At 38.4% G+C, this 18270-nt stretch overlaps 1 protein-coding gene across 1 annotated transcript in view; it reads left to right on the top strand.

Annotated features, from left to right (window-relative positions):
* CRYBG3 (crystallin beta-gamma domain containing 3) overlaps positions 1 to 18270 on the top strand; it is a 138200-nt gene that overhangs the window by 52528 nt on the left and 67402 nt on the right. The window contains exons 4-7 of the mRNA XM_023742985.1: positions 2801 to 9068; positions 10399 to 10443; positions 10688 to 10803; positions 11827 to 11974. Coding sequence (XP_023598753.1) covers positions 2801 to 9068; positions 10399 to 10443; positions 10688 to 10803; positions 11827 to 11974 — 6577 coding nt within the window. The remainder of the gene's footprint in view (positions 1 to 2800; positions 9069 to 10398; positions 10444 to 10687; positions 10804 to 11826; positions 11975 to 18270) is intronic.

Here is an 18270-nt window from a genome sequence, read left to right as displayed (position 1 = left end):
TACTTAGAGTTCTGGACTTTCATATGTTACTCTGAAAGGCTCTTGTATTTTCTGAATAATTTATGTATTTTGATGTGAGATTTCACTAGCAACATTAATTTACCTGTATGTATTTTTCTTTTCTTACATATTTTTATTGATCAGTGCCTTACCCAAATTTTGACTTTATCTTCTAACAATCTTTGATGTAGCCTGAAACGCTTGCATCAGGTAAAACCACTTTTGGAAGGCAAAGCTTTTGTCTACACATTTCCTGTACTTGCTTTATAATGGATAGTAAAAATAAACGAATGTAACTAATCCAAGTTTTTGCAATAGTGGTGTGCTGAGATTTCAGAGACCAGCACTTATCTAGGTTGAAATGAATTATTTCAGCTAAAATTCAAGAAGTATGTAAGGGGCACAGTAGGTGAAGTTTTTACATTTTAAAGGGAGTTTCCGTCTTCTCATTTGGACAAGTCTAGTTTTCTTTATGTTACTGCTTTCAGTTAGGGGAGAATATAAAGTTTTCTAGATATTGGAATACTGGTAACACGGTTTCTTTGTTATTCATATGCATTATATGGTAATATTTTGGTTAACGATATGTTTAATCTGGAAAAATTAAATAGAACACATATCAAATTCTTATACCATACATGGTTATAGTCAGCACACTAAAATATAATAGAGTTCAGAATTTAAAACACTTTTGTACCACCTATTATAATTAAAACTGAATCTAAGACACTTTTATACCACCTATTATAATTAAAACATTAGTTTGAAATAGATTACTTAGCGTTCAGTATCATTGCTTTACTTATTAATTCACAAAAGTTATTAAAGATAAGTTATTAAATATATAAAATTTGCCAGATCTTGTGTTGAGCACTTAAAAATACAAAGATAATTAAGACATATTGCCTGCCCTCCAGTAGCCATCAGGCTGTTGGGGAACATAAATGAGTGCATAGATATTTGTAATGTAATGTGGCAGATGCTGTGCTCAGGGTTTTTTGCATCCAAAAATCAGAGGCTAAACTGCCTGTTTTATTAGTAGCAAGGTCCTGGCATGGGTTTGTGATGAAGGTAATTTGTGAGTTGATCCTTACAGGATGTTAGAGTTTTTCTCAGGTTGGAATTAAAGGAGAGTGAATGCTGTATTTGAAAGGCTGTAAGGAGCATAGCACAGCGTGAGACCTCCTATAGGTAGACTCTTCAAAGAAAGTTGGATACTGAGAGCAACAGGAACTTTACTCTGGGGTTGATTCTCCAGTTTTTCTAGAAATCCTTTTTGATTTCTGCGTTTACTCCAGCAGTTTAATACTCACTACACTAATTGAGTATTTGAAGAATTTGACATGAGAGAGGAATTTTAAAGCAATTCTGTCATTTATTGGGTTAACAGATATTTACTGAGTCCTTACTGTGGGCCAGACACCTTGCCAGATATTTTCCTTTAAAACTTCTCCACGTATTTACGAAACGGTGCTGTTCAAATTCACATCCAAGAGTAAAGGAGCCAAAGCTCACTGTGATGCTGTGATATGGTGGAGAGGTCATCGTAGCGTATCTATAGCTTGGGGTACCAATATGAGGCATAAAGGCAGCGTGATTCCTTTGAGTCAAATGCTCCTTTGAGATTAGAAGCAGAACCCACAGCTTGGACTCATTATCCCACATTCTCTTCATTAACCTCAGTAAGAGACATATATTTAATCTGGTAAGAGAGAACAGTTCTAAGGAGCTCAAACATTCTTTATGCTGTCTTGACATTGATGTGCTGCTTGTGAAATCTTAATTTTTTTAAAAAAAAGATAGGATTAACTAAAGCGTTCTAGGATTTTTTTTCCTTAGTACATATGAAAAGAAATTTTTTTTTCAGTAACAATTTTTTTTAATCTTTTATTATTGTACTTTAGATGAAGGTTTACAGAACAAACTAGCTTCTCATTAAACAATTAGTACACATATTTTTTTGTGACATTGGTTACCAACCCACAACACGTCAACACTCTCCTTTCTCGACCTTGGGTTCCCTATTACAAACTTTCCTGTCCCCTCCTGCCTTCGAGTCCTTGCCCCTGGGCTGGAGTGGCCCTTTATTCTCATTGTTTTATGGGCTGTCTAATCTTTGGCTGAAGGGTGAACCTCAGGAGTGACTTCAGTGCTGAGCTAAAAGGGTATCCGGGGGCCATACTCTCAGGGTTACTCCAGTCTCTGTCAGGCCAGTAAGTCTGGTCTTTTTTTGTGAGTTAGAATTTTGTTCGACATTTTTCTCCAGCTCCGTCTGGGACCTGCTATTGTGATCCCTGTCAGAACAGTCTGTGGTGGTAGCTGGGCATCGTCTAGTTGTGCTGGACTTAGTCTGGTGGAGGCTGTGGTAGTTGTGGTCCATTAGTCCTTTGGACTAATCTTTCCCTTGTGTCTTTGGTTTTCTTCATTCTCCCTTGCGCCAGATGGGGTGAGACCAGTGGAGTATCTTAGATAGCTGCTCACAAGCTTTTAAGACCCCAGAGGGTACTCACCAAAGTAGAGTGTAAAGTATGTAAAGTATGTTATGCCAGTTGAGGTAGATGTTCCCTGAGACCATGGTCCCCACAGCCCTTAGCCCAGTAATTTGGTTCCTCAAGGAGTTTGGATGTGTCTATGGAGCTTCCATGACCTTGCCTTGGACAAGTTGTGCTGACTTCCCCAGTGCTGTGTACTGTCTTACCCGAAAAGTAGTATTTGAAAGATATACTTTACCATAATTTTTGAGATTACTGTTGTTATTAACTATATTGCCTGATACTCTCATGCTAATTCTTTTTTACAGACAAGTTGATGGTAAACCAGAGAGGCCTTCAGTAACACATGCAACATACCGGGGCCCCAGGCAAATCAGGAAATATTTAAAGAAACAGAGAGCGCTAGATACTGTGCATCACTTGGATGGAGAAAATGAAAGTTCTGACTCCAGTACAAGCATACACACTGGCCCTGGAAGTGAGATTGCAGCTGGGATAGCTCCATCATTGTCGTCGACGAGCATAGACACATCTGTGAAAGGACGTTTGCTTGGAGGTCTGTTAGAAGACTCTGGTGGTAGCAGAATAAATTTCAACACAGAAAGCCATCAGACAAACAACCCAGAACTGCAAAATATTGCTTCTTCTAAGCATGTTTTAAATAAAAATGATCCTGGGGGACCTGAGGGAAGTAGGTCATCCCCTTTTTCTCTGAGTAACTCCAAGTCTGCCACTGGAGAAAATGACTCACAGCAGCATTTAAGTTGTGTACCAGTTTCTCAGACTGACAGAAGTTTGGTATGTTCAGCTTTGTTTACAGGAAGTAACAATAGCAGAGTTTCTTGCAGTCCAGATTTTCAGAGGAGAACAACAGAAAATAGGGTAGAAGAAAACAGTTGCGTGAGGAGAGATGGGACATTGTTGCAAAGAGGAGAGCGCATTGAGCCTCAGAGCCCTGCTACTTCTGATTTCTCTTGTGTTAAAGCTGATGGGAGTGACACTACCAAACAGGAAAGTACAAATTCCCCAAGTCCAAATAAATCAATTAGGCATGAAGATCTGCAGTTACCGGAGAGTAAGTATTCTGACACACAACCCATAGATAACTCATCAAAGCTGGCTGCCAATCACACCAGCACCATTGCTCTTGAGACACATACTGTGACAGACACAGAATGTGCACATGAAGAAAACCTGTCTACTGCCCGAGACTCACAAATAAATTTAGCTGTTACAGAAATCAGGCAAGAAACAGAAAGCACCTCAGCTGGTGAACCCACAACTTCAAGTAATGCTCCAAAAAGTAGAAATGAGTCATTACTCAAAGACACTGACCAGTTGCTTGCAACAGAAACCAAAAAGCTTGATTTTAGGCCATGTGACATAACTTCTCAAACTGTTAGAATAAATCAAAAGGACTCTGCCTCTTTAAAATCTATCAGTGTATCAGCAGTTGTAGCATGCTTAAAAGATAAAATAGCACCTGAACTAAATTTTGAAATTAATAGAAATCACATTTCAGAATCTCCTCTTGACCCTCAGAGTCCTCAACAAGCCACAGTATCACTGGATGCTAAAAAATCTCTTACCCTAGACTGTAAAAAAGTGAATTTCAATACTTCACCTCCTACCTTTGTTTCTGGAGCTGGCATGCTGAGCAAGTTGGAGAATTCTGTTTTAAAGGATGAGGGTTCTGTGCTCATTGAAACTGGGGGCATCAACACTGCTGGTATTTCCTATCAGTGTCAAGAAGAAAATGTGGCAGATCGTGTTGAAGCTGCAGACAGGAAAAGTCCTCCTTCTTCCCTCCACCTTGAGCATGCACCTGCAGTTTTTGAATCCAAGGCAGCTTTTCCCAATTGTAAAGAACACCAGGTTCCACTGGGTCCTGAAAAAAGTGATGCCCACTTAACTGGAGTGGACCGGTTGAGCTCTGAGTCTGGAAGGCTGTATAAGGACCACAGTTCAGTTTCATCTCAAGGGCCTCATAAAGCAAAGCTAACTCCTTCAAACAGTAAAGCCAATAACAGCACTATAGATAAGTCTGATTCTCTTTCCTTGGAAACCAAAACTGATAACATTGCTAAAATATTATCAAAAACTGAAGTTGATGATCATAATAGTGTTCCTGTTAAGTCATGTTCTGGAAGAAGAAAAGCTATAGCCCTACCCAAGATTTCTGTTTCCCAAACAGAGCCCAGAATTATTTCTCAGGATAAAATTTCTTCTTCATCTGAAGTTGCAGATGTGCCAGCAAAGTCTGTTTTGTCAGAATTGACTTCTTTAGACAAAAGTTTTCAATCCATGGGTCAAGAGATTGAAGAGAAATGTTCAGATTTGGGCCATAAAGAGAATTGCCAAGGCGAAGTTTCTCCTTCTGCCTCCAAATACCAAGGTATACAGGAGCCAGAGGTAGAAGCTTTAGGTGATCCTCCTGCTCTTCTTTTACTTCCTGTTCATGACGAAAAAGTCACTAGGCAAATGGCACAGAATTATGAAACTAACACTTGCTTGATTTGTGAACCTTCAGAGATTCATGGCACCAAAAACGTTTCTGGGCTCTCAGAAATGGCAGAACTCAGCTTAACTAATATTTTCCCAAAATTCCAAGAAACCGACAGCACAAAAGTAAATTCACCTTTTCTGGTTTCTGATGTCAGTTTGGAAAAAAATGCCTTTGCATCTGAGGAGTCAAGCTTTCTTAATGTTCCTTCTGTGCTGAGATCAGAAGAGAAGGCCTCATCTCACAGAAAGGAGGAGGATGCTCATTTTCTAAGGGGCTGTACTGATAGCATGTCTTCCTCTGGTAACTCTGAAGACGTTAACATGGTTACAAGTTCACATAATCTAAAAGATAATACTAATTCTGAAAAAGTTACCATAGATCTCACACATGAAGGTGTCCCCTTAAGTAACCAGCTATCCCTTAATAGCTCTTATTTGGAATTTGAAACGCCTAACCCAACAGGGGCAGAAGTGACCCCACTTCGGGAACATTTTGGGATTCCTACTGGGAAGGTATCTCTTGATTTCCCAACTACTGCCCAGTTTGACAATCCTAGGGAAGCAGAGGCTGAAGCAGTTGCTGGGGCTCCAGTGTCAGTTAACAGCTCAAGCCAGCAGTGTTCTGAAGCCTCTGCTGAGCACTTAGAAGCAAGGAGAAGAGCACATGACCAACTTATGGACCCCAAAAGTGGTTTACTTAAAAAGGCTGATACATTAATTGATGAAATTTTTAACTCTGTCAGAGAAGAACTAAAATCTAAACCCCCAGTTGGAATCTACCAGGGACATACAGCCACAGATGGTATAATGAATCCAGGTACCCTGAAAGAAGACATCCCTGAGAAAAACCCATCAGAAGAAGTGACGCCAACAGGGATCCAGGTGACAGACCATTTGGAAGAGCAGGGCGTGGAAAACATGTCAGAAAACAAAGGGGAAGAAAAGGCTGGTGTTTTAACTACAGTTGGTGAGAAGAGTCTCCTTTTTGATTCTGATAGAATGAATGTGTCTTATTTGTTAGAAGATCAAGCTAGGGAATTAGTCGATGAGGTTATTTTTTCAGCCCAAGAAAATGTGACAGATGATGCTTTTAAAGATACTGAAGATACCTGGAATTCTGAACTTCAGGCCAGTACTTCAAAAATTCTGAACAGTGGTAGTGTTAAGCCACGTGATAGAGTTAGGGAGTTCCTGGTATCAGAGCAAGCAGTAAATCAAAGCACACATGAAATTAATGAAAGTAAAATATTAAGTAGATTCTTCTCTGTAAGTAACTTGGTTAGTGACACAGAGTCAAGTAAAGGAAGAGAAATTGTTCTCTACCAAAAATCCCCATTTCCTGGAAATGGAGTGGGGTATTCTGATAATATAAATTCACAGGAATCAGATACTGTTTTACTATCCGAAGACATGCCCCATGAAGAGTTAGATGATGGGGTAAAAACACATTTACTTCTCAAAGAGGGCTGTAAAGAGAAAATTGAAATGGAGTGTGTGGATAATCACAAAACTGGGACAGAAGACACAAGAACTCTTGTATTAAACTTCAGATGGCCTCCATTTGTAAATGACGATATCCATATACCTGGCACATCCAAAAGCAGCTTGTCTGATAGTTTAGTATGTATATCTGAAAAAAATTTACTAGGACACAGTAGTAAAAGCACACCCCTTGCACTGTCAGAAGTAGGAAAAGTACACAAGAAGGATACTGAAGTAAATATAGGAAAAATTGAGCTTATACCTTCCATGTTAGAAATGGGGAAAGCAAACAAAAAGGATGCTGAACTGAATATTATGAAGTTTGAGGCAGCGCCTCCTATGTTAGGAATGGGAAAAGCACATAAAAAAGATGCTGAATTGGATAGCACAAAAACTGAGCCAAGAGCTGACATTTTTAACAAGGGAGAAGTGTGCCAAATGGATGCTAAGAGGTATATTGAAAAAAATGAGGTATTACCTGTCATCTTAGGGATGGAAAAAGCTTATAAGATGGGGGATACTGAAGGGGATATTGGCAAAACTGAGACAATGCCTGTTATGTCTGAGGTGAAAAATACCTACCAAAAAGATGCTGAGGAGATTACTGGGAAAACTGAAGTGATACCTGTCGCATCGGAAATGGAAAATATTTGCCAAAAGGATGCTGAAGGGGACATTGCAAAAACTGAGATGACACCTATTCCATTAGAAATGGAAATTATTTACCAAAAACATGCTGAAGGGGACATTGGCAAGACTGAAGTGACACCTATTACGTCAGAAGTGAGAAATATCTACCAAAAAGATGCTGAGAGGATTACAGAAAATACTGAAGTGATACCTGTTACATTAGAAATGGAACATATTTGCCCAAAGGATGCCGAAGGGGATACTGACAAGACCAAAGTGGCACCTGTTATGTCAAAAGTGGAAAATACCTACCAAAAAGAGTCTGAGAGGATTACTGAAAACATGGAAGTGATACCTGTTACATTAGAAATGGAAACTATTTGCCCAGAGGATGCTGAAGGAGATACTGGCAAAACTGAGGTGACCCCTGTTGTGTTAGAAGTGGAAAATACCTACCAAAAGGATGCTGAAGAAGTTATTAGAAATACTGAAATGTTACCTCTTGTGTTAAATGTGAAAGAAGCACACAAGGCAGCATCTGCCTCTGCCTCTTCAGAAATGGAAAAAGCATACAAGAGGGATACTGAAAAGACTATTGGGACAATTGTGTCCATGCTCCCTGCCATAGAAATGGAAAGAACATCCACAGAAGATTCTGATGGGAATAGTGGGAAACAAGAAGCATTATCTACTATGTTAAACATTGAGAATACTTACGGAGCAGGTCTGGAATTGACCATTACACAAGCAGAGGCCATGCCTCCTTCCGAATTTGAAGCCGAAAAAGTACCCCAAGTCTATGCTGAAGTGATTGTTGGAAAAATGGAGGAAGAGCCACCTGGAATAAAGGAAAGCTTGATAGCCTGTGACAGTAGATTTACATCACATTTCAGGGGCTATGAATCACCTACATTAAGTAAGGATTATGAAGGCTACCCAGCCTTAGCAATACCTGATTTTCAACCTGAGGATACCATAGCAAGTCTAGACAAAAGAATGTCTGTTACTGCAGTATGTAACAAAAAGAGAGATCTAGACTATAGCAATGAAAAAGAAGACTCAGACTTAGCCTTTGTTTCTCACGATGAACAAGAAAATCCATCTTTTACTATATTATATGAAGAGCCCCTTCAAGATGAGGACAAGTATGCTTCTGCAGAAGTGAGAAGAACACGTTGTCTCTTGTTTCCTGATACGTCCACTGACAGCATGCCTGTTGTGGCATGTGAAAGGTCTGAGAGTAGAACTGACCTTGTCCATCATTTTGAAAAGGACACTAAGTTAGGTGAGATGTTTGATAGTGATAATTCAGAAATGTTCTTATCAGTGGAGGCCAAAAGGTACAAAATTTACCCATTAGCTTTGTCTCCCATCTATGAGGATGACAGCTCTCAGGAGGACATTCTATCCAGTGAGGTCTCACCTGGTCACCATGGCTCCACAAAATCAAGAGAGAGTACAAACCAGCCCTCTTCTGTTTTATCACTTCTCCAGTCAGTGTCAGAGCGTTTAAAGATGAACATTGATGAAGATGGACAGGAGGCAGGGGAGGAAGGAGAAGAGGAGGAGGAAGAGGAAGAACTAGTGCATAGAGGAAGTCTGAGATCTCGAAGGAGAGAACACATGAGCTTCCAGTTGCCAGATTCTCCGATTGCATTTTACTCTGAGGATGACCAGGAAACGACTGGACTTTCTAAGCATTCATATGCAATGTCAAATGAACCTACTACCTCCAATCTGCAAATTGGTCTGTGGCCAGAAAAGACCTCATTTCTACAAAAATCAGACCTTACTTCTAAACTACATTCTTCTTTGAAGAGTGCATATCATCAGTATTTGCAGGCTTCCAAAACCCATTCCTCAGAAAAAGGAGCCAGATTTGGTGGAATTTTTCAGGAACCAGTATCAAAGAGTTTCCATGTTCAAGACAACTCAGCCAGATTAAGTTTATTCACAGAGGTAAGTTACTCTGATTATTCACTAGTGAGGAAGAGCTTTGGACCATGAAATGATCTAAAAGCTTATTAAGAAAAAGCTTATTAAGAAAACCAGTGTTTTTAGGTTGTATAGACTTTGTTTTAAAAAATATCAGCATCATTTCTTTGGTTGAAGTGTATCATAACTCATGTGTTTTAGCTGGACTGTTACATTGAGGAAAAAAATTGCTCAGTCAGAATTTCAAAGGTGTAAAAGAAAAGCAACTTATTGCCCAGACCTCTGCTGATATTTAGTTTTCAAACTACATAAAGTGACAACATTCTGAATTCCTTGAGGTACTGTATATGGGAAAAGATTGCTTTTTGGCTTTATGCATCTCTCGAAACTATTTCTATTGGATAAAATTAAGTATTTGCTTGATAACAACCTCTCACTTGAGTTGCTCATGTTCTTCATGCATAATTCACAGAAAAAGAGCTGGACGTATTATAGCAGGAAAATCTTTTGAAATTTAGTAGCATTTTTCTTTGATTTAGAAATATTTGAATGTCTGACGTAGAAAATGCATTGCATGTGGGATTTTCCTTTCTGGCACTCCCAAGATCATAGAACTTTCTCTGGGATTCCCAAGGACTGTGCCTTGAGCTTGAAAAGCCTTAGTGTAGCAAATAGTACTACTTCAGTACCAAGTATTTGCAAAGCAAAGTCATTTTAAAAGAAATGGTGGGAGTTGAAAAATGTTTCTTTAATGATTCTCCATTGCCCACCAAATCAAGCGGAGCTTCTTGACTCTGTATTGGAAGGCTCTCTGAGTTCTGTTTTTCCAACCTTGTCTTCCCGTGCTCTGCTTACACACCCGTGTTTCCTACCACCGTGCTTTTTCTCAAGATGGTTCTCTTCCTGGAATTTTTTTTCTTCCACCCCCACCTGACCCTGCCACATGTTTTAAATTATTGAAATCCTGTTTTTCGAGATCATCTCAATACCACTTCCTTCGGGAAGCCTCTTCTGAATCTCCCTGTGCTAGCCCCTCACCTTCACGCTGGCCCCATTTCCTGTGACTCTCCATAGCCTGGCATTTTCTTTGTATTTTGCGTGTGGATTTACCTTAGTCCTCCACTTAGAAGGGTCATGGGAGTGTGACTCATATGTTTCCCCTTCTAAGCTGTAAGCTCCTTGAGATCAGAAACAACACATTATTTTCCTTTATTTACTGTTATATCCCTTGTAGCACCTAGAGAAGCATCTTGTGCATGATAGCCATTAAGTATGTGGTAAACGGAATTTGTGACTGCTGTACCTTTCCATTGATGATTCCTAAGGTTTACTTCTTATACTTCTGTAATTTCAGAATATTGACAAGCAAACTCTGAGGTGTATCCCAAGACCTGGGAAGGTAAGCATATAAATTTCTCAGGTGGACATAGATAAAATGTGAAAAGTAATTGCTTTTAGGCCTGGGGAATTTAAGATTAGTAATCTTAACTGATATAGAAAATGATTATTTTGCTCAAGGATTTAGCATCTAAAATAATAATTTGCTCTTGTGTATTTCAGATATTTTATTTTCTATATTCTAGAACATTTTAGAATTTTAAATGTATTCCTTAGTTACTGTGCCTACTCGCTATATGTTGCAGATGGTTATCTATGATCTCCATGGGAGTAAATATAAACAAGAAATCTACAGTAATATTCCCGATGCTACATCATGGTCCTTTCCAAATGGGGTACTGATAAAAGTTGTAAGGGGCTGGTAAGAAATCTCTTAAAATTTTATAGCGTATTTTCTGAAATTAAGTGTGTTTGTTTTTTGTCTCTCTATTAAAGACACGTTTCCTTTCCTCTACTTTTTGACAGAGTATTTTGGAGCATTATTAATGTTTTGTACCTTTAATTGTTCTCTTTATTTTCTGTGGCAGAAAATATAGCCTGTCTGTAGTGCTTAGAGCCAGCAATAAGTAGCAAGACGTAATATATACGATCAACACCATTCTGGAACTGCATTATTAGTAGGATAGGTTTGGCCACAGAAACGTTCTTCCATGGTCTCATTTTGTTAACAAAATATCAAGTGGAGTTGAAGGCTTCAGCTGAGTGAAGCATAACATTGAAAACAAGTTCAAAATTTGTGGGATGCTAAGGAATGTGAAGGCCACATAGTTAAAGTCATTTGTATGGCTGACATGCTCAAGGACTAAAGGATGCTTTGTGTGGTCTAGAAATGAGAGAAAACTGCATTTGTTTTTATGGACTAGGTCCCATGGACATGCTGGAGTTAGAATTTCTTTGTCCAGTTTTATGTTACCCACTGGTCAGTATTCATGTTGTGAGCAGAGTGGTGTAGTGTTGTCTTCCTGTAATAAAATAGAACACTTGTGATATATTATTCAGAAACAGGAAAATTAGGGTAGAAGTATAATTTGTTCTTGTTAACCTACAGTTTTTAGTATATATGTACAGCTTTGTATATATGACATATATAAACTACATACATACATAAATACAGGCAAAGACATAAACTGTGGTGTTATTTTTAGGAAGTATTTTTATTTCCAAGTTCTATGCATTTTCGGTCTTCCTTTTCTTAATGATATCTGTACTTAAATTATCACATATCCTTGTTTAAAAAATAGTGTGTATGTTAACAGTGGAAAATAGCCCAGCTTTAAACATTTAAGTTGATAAGATGGTCTGCGAACTACTAAGTATCATTTGTTTTATGTCTTATTTTGTATAAAAATAATTAAAACTGATCATTGGCTTTCTATCTGTTTAGCTGGATTTTATACGAGAAGCCACATTTCCAAGGTCATAAATGTGTGTTAGAAGAAGGCGAAAAGGTGTTAAATCGTGACTGGATTCTTCAGAACAGAAAACATCCACAAAGAAACTTTGTATTGGGTTCTATCAAACGTGTCTTGAAGGTACCAGAACTGTTGTCTTTTGCTTGTTTTTTATTTTGTTTGGTTTGGTTTGTCATGTAGTTAAAACCTAACGGTGTTTAGAAAAGTGTTGATTTTATTAGTGTTCATTATGTTGATGATAATCTTTTGAATTAATACCTATAAAGTGTTAGACTAAATGAAAATTAAAAATATTTGCTGTAATCTGGCCCATTAAGTTTCCATAGTAAGGTGATAGATGATGTACTATATATATATTTATGCATACATATATATATGTTTTTAATAGTATAGGTGCATAGTATCCAGGAATACTTAGGAAAAAGCTGATTTCCCAAGTATTTTCTGTTCAGGTGTAGATGTCTACTCTTCAGTATTGCTGTGTGTGTGTATATATGTGTGTGCGAGAGAGTGAGTGAGTGGGGGGGGGGGAAGAGAGTGTTGGAAGGAAAGATGAGGAGAGGAAGGAGAGGTGTTGCTTTTATTGAATTCTATTGTTAGATCTCTGATTTTCCTTCTTAGAAAATACTACTTAATGCTAAGATGACAAAGGCCTTCCAGTATAGTAAAAAATGTGGTAAGAACTGCTGTGATGGTTTAGAGGCATGGGATAGGGGGAGTTAGTGTGAAGTTGCTTAAAGTCCAAGAGAGAGACAACCGAGTCACATTACTATCTTGATATGAGAAGTGCTGTCTGTTCAGGCCCGTGAAGTTGCTTAAAGTCCAAGAGAGAGACAACTGAGTCACACTACTATCTTGATATGAGAAGTGCTGTCTGTGCAGGGCCCTGTGGGCACACAGAGAAGGGCACCTCACCTCTTGGGAGGAGGTGCTTCACCTGAAGGACGTGACAGCTGATTGGAATCTTAAAAGAATGAACAGGCATTAGGGAGCGTGGGAAATGTGAGGGAGTTTCTGGCAGAGCCATTTGGGTCAGATACAGAGGTGTGCATTTGGTGGCTTGGTAGCACTGCAGGGAGATTAAGATGGCTAGAGCACAGAGAGCAGCATCCATTTTCATGGAAAGAATTAAGTGCTAGCAATTCAGTTCAGCGAACAGCATTTGAGTGCTCACATAATTAACTAACCCACTAGAAGTTCCTTGAGATGAATAGTTAGTAGGTGGAATCTTCTAAGATTTATGTAATTTGTGGTTTTGTGCCTCCTTGTGAAAGTCAGGAGCCCTGGTGGTGCAGTAGTTAAGAACTATGGCTGCTAACTAAAAGGTCAGCAGTTCATATCTACCAACCACTCCTTGGAAACTCTAAGGGGCAGTTCTGCTCTGTCCTATAGGTTCGCTGTAAGTTGGAATCAACTGGATGGTAACAGGTTTGGGTTTGGTTTTGTGAATGTCAGGCACCATGCCAGGCGTAGTAGAAAAAAGATGAATAATATGGCAGTCACCCTCCACATACCCCAAAAATCAACAATAAAATAAAACAAAAAAAAACTCAATCTGGTGAGCAAAGCACTAAACTTTTGAATGGATATTTGCACATCAGCCATTTTTGCTTAGAATATATTGTAAGAATGAATAAGCAATGCTTGCATTTTTTTTCCTTCTTTCATTGTTCTTGGATTCTTTTCTGTAGTCATAGTATTAGTGTCCACATGTCTTGAACAGACTAACACCTTTCAGTGAGGAAGGAAAATAAAACTGTTGAGCATTGAATGGAAAAGACATTAGCATTGTTCTAAATATTTCACAAGGTAATAATCAAATATCAAACTGCTTCCTTTCTCCAACCTTGTCAAAATATTGCCTGCTGATAGCTTCATTTTCTGGTGGTTGTTGCCATTCCAAATTCATCTAGACCTCAACCAACTTTATCTTGTTTTATCATCTTTATTTTAGTTGCTTGAATCTGAGTGTCAAAACGTTAGTGTCCTTTAAAGACGATACACAGCAGATACTATCAGTTATCGGCATTTATAGATTCAGCTCAAGGGTCATCTTCCTTTGCCCCCAGTGGAAGTAACTGGGGGTGTGAGTAGCAATGCAGTGAATCTTGAGTGAAGCACTTTCTTTTCTCAAATTAGAATCTGTAAATATTGCAGTTTTCTATACATTTAATATTATTTTCTAAATTTTACTACCTTTTTCTTATGTCCGGAGGCTACTTAGGTTGTGCCTTCATTGATAAGCTGAGGAGAGATATGTTGTTAGATCAGTGACTACAAACATTTGTTATGTCAGATGGAGATAGATAAATAGATTTTCGTGTTTTTTTGTTAACTGATATTCGTTCCTTCCCTGTTTCTCCCGTCTTAGTGATTCTCATGTAGAGAAAGGTAGGCTCAAAATTAGATAGGCGTAACTGTAGCTTAGTGGTAGAGTTCTTGTCTTCCATTCAGGAGACTCTGGTTCAGTTCCTGGCCAATGTCCCTCATGCCTCGCCACCATTCCTGTGTTAGTGGAGGCTTGCGTATTGCTGCGATGCTGAGCAGGTTTCAGCAGAGTTTCTGGACTAAGACAGACTAGAAACCAAGGCCTGGTAATCTGTCTGAAAATCAGCCAGTGAAAACCCTGTGGATCACAATGGTCTGACCCACAACCAATCATGGGGATGACGCAAGACCCAGCAATGTTTCATTCCATTGTGCATGGGGTCACCGCGATTTGACAGCAGTTAACAACAACAACAACAAATTTGACGAAGACTTGAATATCCCTGTTAGTTTGATATGTTGACATTGAACAGGTTGCTTCATAGTGTCTACTTTCTTATCTATAAAAAACAGTATATTAGTAATACCTGCCATGCGGAATTTCATGTAAATTAAACAAAATTATGCAGAGGCTTTTAAACCTTTTTTCTAGGACCCAAGATAACTGTATTTCACATCTTATCCTGGTACACCTGTAGAGACATATGTTTATATGATGGAAATGATGATTTTATAGAACATTGTCTCTTCTTAGATTGTGTGATACGCTCTGATATTTTCTATTCTAGTCTATTGTATTTCATTTTTTAAAGCTATTCACTAAATTGATTTAAAGACCCATTAATGATTTGCAGCTACTATTTTGAAAAATACTGAGGTGTAACGCATGTAAAACACCTACCACCAAATGAAACACATGGTAAGTCTTCAATAATCTTGTTTGCAGAATATTAATATTCACATTAACTATGATACTTAAGAGTCAGGGGATCCTTTTTCTTAAGACAATCCATTTTGATGTAAAGTTACATTTAGATGTGCTTGGTTTTAGAATATCAACTATATAAATTGCCCTTTAAACAATTAAGCTAAACTAAAAAATGTCATTGAAAAAACACTTTGTATGTGAAATATTTTAACTATATATACATTGTGAATCTTGGCATTGATTGTGATTATTATAGTTTGATTTACCTAAATTATGTTGAGACTTTACTTTGATTTAGAAATTTGCATTTACAACATGTTTCCTGTCTTTTATGGGAACTTGTGTTTTTCTAGAGTTTTTATATTTCTCCTTTCCTACTCATAGGTTTTCTATATAAACAATATTTACATATCTCATTTGGGAAACAAATTCAGCAAAATTTGCATAGATGATGCATGTCTTTGTTTTTCACATTTTTTCTCCATCACCTGTTATTCTTCTGACTGTATTCTTTTTGTGACACTCTTACATTATTACAGATATAATCCTGCCTGGTATTGCCTAATCCTTGCCTCTAGAAGAAAGCCACTAGCTGTGCCTCATTAAGGACAAAACATTTTATCTCTCATCTTCCCTGCAGCCATCTTTTTTGCAGGATGAATCCTACTTTAAAATTTCTTGGCTTTAATTAATAGTTTATGTAAGACAACTTTAGCTTGTTATTTATCCCCCACCACCTGCAGTGCTTCAACAGCAGTGCATCAGTTTTTATTTTCATTAAGTTTACATACATTTTGTTTTTCCTTTTTCTCTTTTGAAGCAGTGGGGCTTTATGTCTGCAACTCTTAATGTATTTTTCATTGTGGTCTTTTTATAGAATGCCACTGTTTTTCATTGCATGTAGCATACTTTCCTGTCAGTCTTGTAACACAGACAAGTAAATTTTTTGATTATTGTGTCTTGCTTTCTTGAAGATGGAGAACAGAATTTAGACTTCAGTCATAAAGGCAGAGATGCTGTCTGTCTCGTTAACTGCTGTATCCTTGTGGCTCAGTGCAGTGCCTGGCACATAGTCCCCATAAATATTTGCTGAGTGAATGAATGAATAGGAAACATTGAGCTATTGGAGTGTAGTTTTCATTTCCTGTGATACACGTGAGCTGTCTGGTTTTTCATTGGTTGGGCCATTCGTTTATGCATTCAAAAGTTTGCTTGACTAAGTACTATGATCCAGGTACAAGCATGTCCCTAGTTTTATTATGCTTTGCAGATACTGCATTATTTACAAATTGAAAGTTTTTGGCAACCCTGCATCGAGCAAGTCTGTCGGTACAATTTTTCCAACAGCATGTGCTCACTTTGTGTCTGTGTGTTAAATTTTAGTAATTCTCACAATATTTCAGACTTTTTCATTATTATTATATCTATTATGGTGATCTGTGATCAGTGTTCTTTGATGTTACTATTGTTCTGGGGTGCCACAAACTGCACCCGTATAAGACGGAGAACTTAATCGATAAAATGTATGTGTTCTGACTGCTCCCCCGACTGGCCATTCCCCCATCTCTCTCCCTCTCCTTGGGCCTCCCTATTCCCTGAGACACGGCAATATTGAAATTAGGCCAATTTATAACTCAGCAATGGCCTCTTAGTGTTCAAGTGAAAGGAAGAGTCGCATGTCTCTCACTTTAAATCAAAAGCTAGAAGTGATTAAGCTTAGTGAGGAAGGCATGTCAAAAGCCAAGATAGGCTGAAAGTTAGGCCTCTTGCACCAAATGGTTAGTCAAGTTGTGAATGCAAAGGAAACGTTCTTGAAGGAAATTAAAAGTGCTACTCCAGTGAACACACGAATGATAAGAAAGTGAATCAGCTTTATTGCTGATAAGGAGAAAGTTTCAGTGGTCTGGATAGAAGATAAAACCAGCCACAGCATTCTCTTAAGCCAAAGCCTAATCCAGCGCAAGGCCCTAAGTCTCTTCTATTCTCTGAAGGCTGAGAGAGGTAAGGAAGCTGCAGAAGAAGAGTTTGAAGCTGGCAGAGGTTGGTTAATGAGGTTTAAGGAAAGAAGCCGTCTGCATAATATAAAAATGCAAGGAGAAGCAACAAGTGCTGATGAAGAAGCTGCAACAAGTTATCCAGAAGATCTAGCTAAGATATTTGATGGAGGTGGCTACATTTAAAAAGAAAAAAAAAGATTTTCAGTGTAGACAACACAGCCTTACATTGGAAGAAGATGCCATCTTGGATTTTCATAGCTAGAGAGGAGAAGTCAATGCCTGACTTCAAAGCTTGAAAGAACAGACTGACTCTTGTTAAGGGATTAATGCAGCTAGTGACTTTAAGTTGAGGCCAGTGCTTATTTACCATTCTGAAAATCCTAGGGCCCTTAAGAATTATACTAAATCTACTCTGCCTGTGCTCTATAAATGGAACACCAAAGCCTGGATGATAACACGTCTGTTTACAATATGGTTTACTGGATATTTTAAGCCCACTGTTTAGACCTACTGCTCCAGAAAAACAGATTCCTTTCAAATATTACTGCTCATTGACAACACACCTAGTCCCCAAGAGCTCTGATGGAGATGTACAAGGAGATTAATGTTGCTTTTTTCATGCTTGCTAACACAACATCCATTCTGCAGCCCAGGGATCAAGGAGTAATTTTGACTTTCAAGTGTTACTATTTTTTATTATTGTGCTTTAAGTGAAAGTTTACAATTCAAGTTAGTCTCTCAGACAAAAATTTATACATACTTTATTATGTGACCCTAGTTGCTCTCCCTGTCATGTCACAGCACACTTCTCCTTTCTACCTAGAATTTCCCATGTCCATTCAATCAGCTCCTAACCCTCTCTACCTTCTCACCTCTGGACAGCCTCTGGACAGGAGCTGTGCATTTAGTATCATGTATCTACTTAAGCTAAGAAGCACACTCTTCATGAGTATCATTTTATATCCCATAGTCCAGTTTAATCTCTGTCTGAAGAGTTGGCCTCGTGAATGGTTTTAGTTTTGGGCTAACAGAGAGTCCGGGGACCATGTCTTCCAGGGTCCCTCCAATCTCAGTCAAACCACTAAGTCTAGTCTTTTTACTAGAATTTTGAGTTCTGCACCCCACTTTTCTCCTGCTCCATCAGGGACTCTGTTGTGTTCCCTACCAGGGCAGTCATTGGTGGTAGCCAGGCACCATCTAGTTCTTCTGGTCTCAGGCTGATG

The sequence above is a fragment of the Trichechus manatus genome, unplaced genomic scaffold (assembly GCF_000243295.1).
Source record: "Trichechus manatus latirostris isolate Lorelei unplaced genomic scaffold, TriManLat1.0 scaffold00229, whole genome shotgun sequence".
In the NCBI taxonomy this organism is placed as follows: domain Eukaryota; kingdom Metazoa; phylum Chordata; class Mammalia; order Sirenia; family Trichechidae; genus Trichechus; species Trichechus manatus.
This window is presented reverse-complemented; position numbering and strand designations above follow the sequence as displayed.